The 10,962-nt window shown below is 38.6% G+C and overlaps 1 protein-coding gene across 2 annotated transcripts in view; it reads left to right on the plus strand.

The window, feature by feature from the left end:
• Positions 1-8,406, plus strand: part of LOC126980715 (longitudinals lacking protein, isoforms A/B/D/L-like) — a 101,837-nt gene extending 93,431 nt beyond the window's left edge. Inside the window, exon 6 of one of the 2 annotated variants that reach the window (XM_050830920.1) lies at positions 7,911-8,406. In XM_050830920.1, the coding sequence (XP_050686877.1) occupies positions 7,911-8,156 (246 nt within the window). In that variant the 3' untranslated portion in view covers positions 8,157-8,406. Of the gene's footprint in view, positions 1-129; positions 334-7,910 lie in introns of those variants that run through there. The other variant, XM_050830934.1, reaches the window with a different exon arrangement.
• Positions 8,407-10,962: the final 2,556 nt, after the last annotated feature.

Consider the following 10,962-nt stretch of genomic DNA (forward strand, 5'->3'; position numbering starts at 1 on the left):
TATATATATATATATATATATATATATATATATATATATATATACTAAAATTTATAAAATAAAGCTATGCAATATCACTCGGACAGGTCTGGATTGAGGCCGATGCCTGACACTTTCACTCTTCCACAGGTGGGCACACCATACCGCTTCAACTGTCACCATTGCAACAAGAACTTCTACCACAAGAATGACTTCAGAAAACATGTGAGAGTTCACACCGGTGAGAAGCCATATGCTTGTCCTTACTGCCCATACCGAGCAGCAGTTAAAGCAAGACTGCGAAGCCATGCAAGGAGCAGACATGACGCTGACTTGTAGGGAGGTTATCCATCAGACACTGTGTGAGAGCACTTTTCTACCTTCTGCTGTCAGATGGTAATTGTTCCCTAACCCTCCCCTTCTCACATTGTTCAAGGTAGAGTACAATGTTGCAGTCAAGTACTAGCTCTTGTATATGCTGCAGAATGCCCATGTATCCTTTCAGTCATTAAGCCAAAGACTGACTGGATTCTGAATGGTTCCCCAAAATGTGACTGGGACTCTTATGCATCAGATTTTTGTAATATTCATGAGATATGTATACATGTAGGACACATATTACTGTTAAACAAATAATATTTAAGTTTCACATCTTTCCACAAGGATTATTTACAGCCTTTCACATAAATCATAAGAAAAATGTACACTACATTTCTTTTAATATGTGCAGTTATCTGTATGTTATCTAGTTTTACTTAATATTTTTGTGTTACTTGCATTATATCAGTTCCAGCAAAGGAAGCAGAACAAAACCTAAGTTTGGCATGATTAGTTAGATACCATATATGATGGCATATAAAGCACCTCAGTTTTGCCAATTTTTTCTTAAAAAAAAAAATTATGTTTTTGCCATACATTTATAGCACTTACAATTATAAGATTATTTTAAATTTTCTTGTGTATTCAGATCTTGTTTGAGGTGGCCCAATATGCCTTGCAGCAGCTTTTTTGCCATTTCCCATGACAATGTATTATGAATGATTTATGAGCCAATGTGTTGGCATGTCTTCTCTTTGACTCCATCTTGTTAGGATAGTTTTATCTGAAAATTTCAAACTTGAAAGACTTCAGCCAAAAGCTATTTTTTTATTATTATTCTATCAATGAAATAACTACAGCTTCGTAAGTTTGATGGTTTTACAGAAAAGGTCAGTCTTACCTTCATGATTTTTAGCTTCAAACTAATAAATTGCAGTGGGTATGTACAGCTCATCAGGTTAGGTGTATCTAAGGGAAATTATAAACACTGTAGTAACTAGATGAAGACTAAGTAACTTTCAGTAAGTATTTATTATGGAGTGGCCTTCTGAAATTCATAGCTCAATATACAGTCATAGCCTGCTTTGTGTCATTTTGTCTTCCGTCAAATTCGACTTCTGGACCTCTGGACCTCTGGAGTAATTCTTTGTTCAGCAAATGCTATTTTGTCTGACTTTACATCATTCAGCAGCATACCCTATGCTAGATAACCAAGACCAAGACTTGGTCTGGACCGGCACTATATTATAATGTAATGCTAAAATACAAAGAACAATAAAAAATGTGAGCTCATGTAAGGAATTACAAAAGAATTTAACAAAACTAAATGACAGATGGAACTGTTCAGAAAAATCCTTTGTAATAAAATTTGGAAAGAGTGTAAAAAGGCTGAACTGAATTATAAACTTGGGAAAAACACAGTGGATTCACCGAGTCCACAGCAATTATAGATTGGTACCTACCCACAGAGTGCAGTCTGCAGAATACCAATAACATAACCTATAGTGAAAAATAATATATCTTTTGAGTCCTCGGGCAACCCTACTTCACCTTCACTTTACTCCAGTGACGAAAATGGTGAAGTAGATGGAGTGAGGAGGGCTTGGCGATTATTATTAACTTAGGCATGAGGTAGGGGTGGCGTTGCCTCATGTTGTTGTTGCACCAAACACATCCATCAATTGCTCCAGTCCTGTAAGCATTGATACACATCAGTATCTTCGCATTGTTTTTGAAAATGGTGTGAATTGTTGACTTGTTGAGGTTGAACTCCCTTGCCTAATGTGCAAATTTTTCTTTCTCCACTCGACAAATAATATCCAAATACTGCTCGTAACTGAGAGAAGGATCCCTCTTTTGTCCAAGCTGGCTTGAACATCTTGGGGGGTTCTGGCCATTCATAGCACCCGGGGTGAGGTAACCTTTAGGGGAACAATAGCCAGGTAGCCCTTGTAAGGTATGGGTGAACACACATGATGCAGGCGGCTAGTTAAATACAGTGTGCACACTTATCAAGGCCATCAGGGCTGGGCTGTGATTGGTTGGCATAGTTCTTGGGTGACATTTTTGGCTACTGGCTCATGAAATTCAAGTTGGGTGTCGTGAATTATAAATCTCAGAAATGAGACACTTTGACTTGAAAAAAAATAATGTTTTTGAGTTTTTACCTTAGATTAGAAACAATGCAGATTTATTGGCAAAGTACTGTGGGTTATAAATCCATAGATTAGGTGGGTCCACTGTGGTTGACATCTGGCAAGGAGAATGATTTGGGAGTATCATGAGTATCATCTCAATGTCATAAGAAGACCAAATAGTGCTGAAAAAGTAAGAGACATGTATGACCTGTTAGTGAATAATGTTAGCCTTTTCAAGTTTACATGCATCAATGAGGAAATTGTAAAGATGATTAGTACATCAATCATAAGACCAACACTTAACCTCTAAAGGGTGGGTGACAGGTTTTTCCAGTTGCAACGTAGAGGGCGGGTGACAGGTTTTTCCGGTCTACCTTTTTCCGACGTAATTTTGAAGTTTGCTTGGGGATTTATGGGTCAGCGTGACTCCAAGGCTGCTCTACAACTCTTCCATGCCATTCTCAGTGTTTCTGTAACTGTAACAATGGCAGGAGGAGAGTTTTTCGTATCTTCCTTGTCTGATTCCGCACCCAAGTGTCCACAGCTAGCAACCTCGACTCTCATATGCCTCCTCTAGCTACACCGTGTCAACCACAGCCTGTGCAGTGAAGAAGAAACCAACTTTGATTGGGATCTCGAAAATTGCAATGAGGGGAAACTGAGTCATGTAAAGGTTGATAAAGGAGAACTGATACAGCTGATGAAAACCTTAGATGGGAGGAAAGCTATGGGACCGGAAGGAATCTCGGGACAAGTGCTATCAGAGTGTAGAAATGAATTGTTGGAGCCACTTTATGACATATATATATATATATATATATATATATATATATATATATATATATATATCTATATATATATATATATATATATATATATATATATATATATATATATATATATATATATATATATATATATATGATATGCCAAAGGATATAAAAAGTTATATGAGCCTTTTTGCGGATGATGCAAAGTTAATAAGAAAAGTGAGGACGGAGGAAGATTGTGAGGAGCTGCAAAACAACCTGGACAGAGTATATAGATGGAGCCAGTTATGGGAGATGGAATTTAATGCAAACAAGTGCCATGTTATGGAAATGGGGAAAAGTAAAAAAAGACCAAGGAAAACATACAAGATGGGAGAAGTAAACTTAAAGGTGGTACATGAAGAAAAAGATTTGGGAGTAACGATGCAAAACACACTATCCCCAGAAAAGCACATAAACAAGCTGTTTGGAGAAACATACAAGATGATGCACAATATAAGGGTATCATTCCATTTTATGGACAAAGAAATGATGAAGAAAATGATAACACCAAAGCTTGAATATGCTGCAGTTGTGTGGTCGCCTCACAAAAAGAAGGATATCAGAAAGTTGGAAAGGATAAAGAATTGCAACTAAAATGGTCCCAGAACTCTCGAATATGACATATAAAGACAGACTCAAGGAGATGGATTTGATGACACTGGAACAAAGAAGGGAGAGAGATCTGATCACGCTGTATAAGTTGGTAAATAAGTTTGATGGGGTGGATTGAGATGATCTCTTCTTAACTGCAAGAATGCAGGGGTTGAGAGGACATAGGAAGAAACTTAATAAAGGAACAAGGAACCTGTTTGAGTGACTTAATAAGTATCGTTTTCCACATAGAAGTGTTAACAAATGGAACAGCTTGTGGGAAGAGGTGGTGGAGGTGAACAGTGTCCAACAAATGAAGGAAAGGCTGGATGAATGTAGATATGAAAATGGGACTTTTAGAGCTTAGCTCGGGCCTGGTAGACTACAAATAGGTAAATACACACACACACACACACACACACACACACGATGAATTATCATAGACAACTTAATCAAAGAAGCATTAATTTTATTGATATGCATTAATATTACAAAAAATGGTTATTAAAAAAATCTGTTAGGCATTTCATGAGGTGGGCACCGTAGAACCAATGTACATATACTGATTTCAGGACTCAAAGCCTACTTTTGACCCTGTTCTGGAGCTTAGAAGACAAGGATTGATTTTCAGACATATTTTTGGGAAAAAGTGCCTCATATGCCATCAAATACAGTACAGTACTATGTTTTAATAAATGTTAAATGAATATTGTAATAATTATTATATATTGTGGTAATTTCTTAGGTGACTTTTCTGCGGTGTTGTGCATCTTCCATATCAATAATCATCAATACTGTTATAATTGTTTAATATTTTGCCATTGTTAGTTTGTCTTACCCAAGGAATATTCCTTCTCACCTCCTCCTCCTCCTGAATATCCCTTCTCACCTCCTCCTCCTCCTGAATATTCCTTCTCACCTCCTCCTCCTCCTGAATATCCCTTCTCACCTCCTCCTCCTCCTGAATATTCCTTCTCACCTCCTCCTCCTCCTGAATATTCCTTCTCACCCAACTCCTTACATGATGAGTCACACAAAGTGAGGAAAGTGATTATTCAGTGTTTGCTTGGACTGTAAGGTGAAATTCACTAAAAAATAATAAAAGATGAGTTGTGGCACTCTTCAAAATGCCACAAGAAAAAAATTTGATTAGTGTGTTTCTAAAGAAAATGTTATTTTAGATATCAAACAGCACACTGTTAAAAAGACTTTGTCACAATTGGTGGATCACCACTCTGAGGGAAGGTGTTTATATATCTATGCGTAATAGACACCTGAGCTGAATGCAAATATCAAGGAATATATGACGACCTTTTCCATTGTTTTATATTGTGCTTATTATTGGGATACCCACTTAACAACCACCTCCATGGTATAGTGGTTGCCATGCCTAGCTACAAATCCATGGGCCCAGGTTTGAATCCAAACTTGGGTAGTTGGCAGTCATTTTATATATTTGTGAAAAGTGGGGTTAGGTTATAATTATGTACCATGTTAAGGTGTTGCCCATTTATTGCTTTCTTACCCAAACTTTTTGTACTGTTATCAAATACAATAGGATCTTGCTAGTAACCTCTAATTGTTACCTGGAAAATTCCTTTATTGATGAAAACATTATTTGCATAACATTAAATATACATGGATAAAAGTTTTGCTGGTGCTGCCACTCAAGGACTCTCATCCTTTTTTTCCCATTTGAAGCCATCCTATCACTACTTTTTCTGCTGAAATGTCAACATTGGTATGGTATGAGTAATATAAAACTCATCTTATGAAGTTAATCAGGTGTTTGGTGAAATGATTGTTCTGAGGGTTGCTCATGGAAGGTACTGTGCAGAGGTGGGCAAGTGCGGTATTTAGTGCGGTAGTGCCGCATCACAAAAAAAGCACCGCACTACCGCAAAATTTCTGAAAATACTGCACTACCGCAGACCGCACTAAAAAATCCTGCGGTACTTTTTTGCGGTACTTTGAAAACTATCGAAGACTTGACATTTGCAGCGCGGCATGCTCACAGATTTTTTTATTTTTTTTTACAGTGAACCGGCCTCAACCAGTCAATCAGTATCAGCCATCAGAATCAGTGATTCAGTCATTCTGACTTTTCAGTTATTGTTCAAAATTAAATACTAAATAGACAGACTAAACTACTACACTGCGAGTCTTCTTTAACCCGCGTGGTGCCGGCCATTTCAACCCTGGACCCATTCGTGGTGCTGGTCGATTTTTCATTGTACTATTTTATGCATGTTTCCTTTGTTTGGATAGCCAGCATAGGCACTGAAGTATTTTTTATTTTGACTACTGCTACCGCAGTACCGCACACCATGTACTGCACTGGGAAAGAAAAAAATGGGACCGCACTACCACAACCACACTACTCCAGAAAAAGTACTGCACTACCGCAACCACACTACTGATTTTTCAGTACCGCGCCCACCTCTGGTACTGCGGTTTATTTCTGGTCACATTCCCGTTGGCCAACAACATATCATCAAACTTGTCACAGTCAACTCTTACAACCATTGGTTTTAGAGGCAAAAATATCACACAGCAGCACACATGCCACTTTAAACCACAGAGAACAATAACTTCATAGATAGTGAGTGACTTGGTTTAGACCAAAGATGAAAGACAGTAATAATAAGGATAGTTCACTGAGCATTGTTGTTATACCCACAATGCACTGAACATTGTCTGTGATTCTTGATTCACATGTAACACAGCACTGAGTGGTACCCAAATAGTTCATTATATTAATTCCTTTAATATGATTTCCTGTGCTCTGTTTACTACTCAATACTGTGTTTACATGTAGGCCAGGTGTTGCAAACAATGAATGATGCATTGTGGTTGGAACAATGCTTGGAGAACTATCCTTATTATTATCTCTTATCCTTGGTCATGAGAAGGTCACCCACTAGCTATAAAGTTCTCATGTTATTTAATTTAAAGTGGTATGTGTGCTGTTGTGATGTTATTGTATGTATAACCAGTGGTTGTAAGGGTTGTCTTTGATGGGTTTGATGATGTGTTGTGAGCCAGGTGTGAGAAAGCAGAGTGGGGACAAAGCCAGTGGTATGCCACAGACAGTAGCCTTCAAGTGTAAGCCTCAAAATGATCACTTGAAACACCGCATTAACCTCATTAACTCCCTTAAGGTGAGATTTATATTACTCATGTCAATTTTTATTATTTCAGCTAAATAATAATACTAATAAGGAAAATCCCAGCACCATTTAAACTTTTATACATGCATCCTTGGGTGTGACTTAGGTGCGTCTGATAAGTCCAAGTGTTATTGTAGGAGCCTAGCATCTATTTTTATTTGCTGTCATTGTTGAAAAAGTCATTTTGTAGGTGTTATTGACAAGATCCTACTGTAATGGACTCCCTCAGTTTATACTATCACAGGAATGCTTTGGGATCAAAAGATAGCTGAACACGTTTAGTTTCACTAGTGAAATTAAATGAAAATGTCTGTGAACTTTTATGATAGAATGAAGAATTTGTGTATTGCTTTATACATAAAACAAGGTATTTTCTGCTTCAGCCATGTATATATACATCTGTAATATATTGTAATCTTCTAAGAAAGTATATGTACATTGCATTTAATTGTTTACTTACATCAGTATTTTCCCAATGAAATTATTCCATGCCATCTGTCTCTGCATATCCTGTCACCTGTAGATTCACCTTTCTGAAATTTGTTGTGTGCAGATGAATGCCTGAAGTATATACTAATGTTGTATGGCCACCAAAATTTGGACAAGAAAGGGAGATGAGATGGCTATCAGTGGAGTATTTTTTAAGCATTATTCACTCAGCCATGTCATGCAGAGTATAACAATCAGCACAGAGTGCATCTTTACAAGGAGCGTGGCATTTTTTTTTTTTTTTTTTTTTGAGTGACTGAAAGCTTAGAACTGGTAAATGATTGCAGGAAGGCAGCATAGTACTACCATATTTTAGGAGGGTATGAACTTACGAACTAAATGCTTATTGTCTCTTTTGTCTGTATTGCATTACTTTATTAACAAACTAATGTGTGCACTTTTTTATCCGGCAGCTGCTGTCTCCCTGGGGTGGCACCTCACCCACTGCTGCCAATCGCCGCCGGGGCCACACCTGCCCCGTATGCTCCAAAGCCTTTGAGACACGATACAAACTGGAAAGGCACCAGCGAACCCACACAGGGGAGAAGCCCTATGCTTGCCCCTACTGCCCTCACCGATGCAATCAGCGTGACAACCTCAAGGCTCACATTGGGAGCAGACACAGAGAATACTATGATCCAAACAGTGTTGACATTTAGTTTATTCTGTGCTTTATTTATAGAGGAACACATTTATTTCATATCCTTTGTTCAGCATACTATGGTGCTGTCATCATAGTTATTGGTTCAGCAGGATAATCATGAGATTCTTTAATCATTAGTTGAAGGATTATTTTGAATTTTAAAATATTTACTGTACTGGCCTACCATCATTACATGGTAGACATATCTGAGAACTATAAATTTAAAAGGTTGTTATTCATCAGCAGTAATATCACTATATATATATTGTTGTGTTAAATAAAGAATTGCATCAAAGGGCTTGTCTATCTGGATGAGGAATGCAGTGTCCTCAACTTTCCTGAGCTGTCTGTCTTTCTTTTTTTTTTTTCCTTCCTGTTCATGTTTCTTTGGGTAGCTGAGGGATTTATCCTCTCAGGGGTTCTGTGTCCCTGCCTTATGGTTAGCACTCAGACCACCTCCTGATTTGGGTTGATTGGGGGAAGGGTTTGCCCCCCCCAAAAAAAAAAAAAGCTGTAACTCGGTCTTGGCCGTGGAGAGATGGAGTCCATGGGCTTCACCTCCTTGTGCAGTGTCTCTAGAGCCATCACCATCTTGTCAGGAAATCTTGTGGAGGACTGGCTGGGCCCACGATGTTATGGACTCACTCAGCACAAGTATATGATATTGTCATTACCTGTGCTGAAGGAAAAGGATCTGGATCTTTGTAGCTTGTGCTCTCTGTCTTACTCTTTGGCTGCAAGACATGGACACTGAATAATTACTTGAAGAGGCAGATTGATGCCTTTGGCAATAAGTGGCCACTCAGAGTCATGGGGTATCACTGGAATGACTTTGTGTATTATATGGTGAGCAAGGCAATGTACCCTGAGATGTATGCCCCCATTGATTGATTGATTGATCAAAGGGATGGTGTTAGAGCCCTAAAGTGTTTGAGAGATTAAGCTGGGGGTAATGAATGTGCTCTAAGCCTAGTCACCGGATAAATGTAAGAACAGCAGGGGAAAGATGGTGAAAAGAGGTCAATACTGTAGTGAAAAGTCTGTTGGTGCAACAAAGCTGGGCACAGTTAATCAAAAAGTTAAACTTATTGGACATTAATTCATAACCCAAAAGTTAACTTTGATAACTGTTAATCAGCTAGTTCATTAAAAATATAGCAAGTTATTAATAAACTGCTGACATTAATTTTTACTTAAAAAAAAAAAATCAGTTTTTTGTTCTAAAACCACCTAAAATGGGAAAACAAAAATTAAGATTTAATTGAAAAATATTAGCATTGAACGAAATATATGAATTGATAAAATGGCCAAGAAAAATAGAAAGGAAAAAATTAAAAACCATCATGACATCATCATCATTTCATCGACGCCTGCTCCTGGGAGCTCCCACCAGGGGATGGCCACGGCAGAAGAGTTTCCAACTTTTTCTATCCAGACACTCCCTCCTTGCCTGCTGAAAATTTCTCAAAGATCTTTTCCCCTCTCCCTAATGTACTCTTGCACCCTATCCCTCCATTTCACTGGAGGTCGTCCTCTAGCATTCCCTCCCTCTATCTCACTCACATACACCCTTCTGGTCATCTTACTCTCCTCCATTTGCTCCATGTGGCCAAACCACTTTAAAGTCTGTCGCTTCACTTCTTCCACCACTCCACACTTCTTCCCTTCACCCACGTGACACATTCCAAAACGCTCGTACATACTTTCATTACTCATTCCATCCACTCTACTCACACCACAAGCACTCCTCAAATAACTCATTTCCACTGCCTGCACTCTTGACCTCTGACTTTCATTCCAGACCCTCGTTTCACTTGCATATGTGAGGGTTGGTACTATTATTGTATTTCTCAAATTCCTCTTTACCTACATGCTCACACTTCTGCTGTGTCACCCCCCCCCCCCCCCCTCACACACACACACACACACATGTATATGTGATTTATTTTTGCGAGGAGGTATTTCTAGCAACAGAACACCGGCTGGACCGCTGCCAGAGGAGGCTGTGCTTTTGTGAATATTATTCCCAATTTTCAACAATAAATAGTACTTGAATTGGATTTTGAAAGCATTTCCATGATTGTTGAACATTTGTAGAAAAGATATATGAAGAGCTAGTGATGTTTCATAAGGTAGGTAATGAAATACTGACATGGTACTAAAACAAATCTTTACCCTAGTGTGTCTAGACTCTAGAGCATAGTTTTAGGTTTATTCTGCCCTTTCCAATATGCTTGCAGGGCAGGAAAAAAAGACCTAAAGCTGTTGTCATGCACTGATATGTAGGCAAATAGGGATGTGTGGAATGTATGGTGCAATTGCTGCTCAACTATGTGTCACAGTGTTAGGTGAGCTCAGGGTGTCTGAGTGTTGTGACAGTGTGAGGAATCTGCAGCCTGGTGAATAAGCCTAGAACTTTGCTCTTTCGTAATCTAGAGCAGTTGGTTCAGCACCCAACATGCATCCATGATCCTCTTGGAGACACCCCCAATGCTATAGACCTCTTCCTAACCTCTAATTCTTCAGATTATTAATTAATTCTGTCAAACAAGTTTCTCTGTTGGCCTCCTCCGATCACAACCTTATTTTCACATTCACACTTACATGTATGTCTATGATGTATATAACTGGGATATCAACAATCACTCTTCTTCTTGTGACCTGTTCCGATTTGCATCGCTTTTAAGGTTCTCTCTGGTACTTTTTGACAATTAGATGCTTCACTTAGTTACTGATCTGTGATAGTAAAGATTGGGTTCCGCGATGCGAAGTTCTCAGGATGGGATGTCTCACGACACGGGATGGCAGACAACACCACAGCG

This window comes from Eriocheir sinensis, chromosome 45, assembly GCF_024679095.1.
Source record: "Eriocheir sinensis breed Jianghai 21 chromosome 45, ASM2467909v1, whole genome shotgun sequence".
Classification (NCBI taxonomy): domain Eukaryota; kingdom Metazoa; phylum Arthropoda; class Malacostraca; order Decapoda; family Varunidae; genus Eriocheir; species Eriocheir sinensis.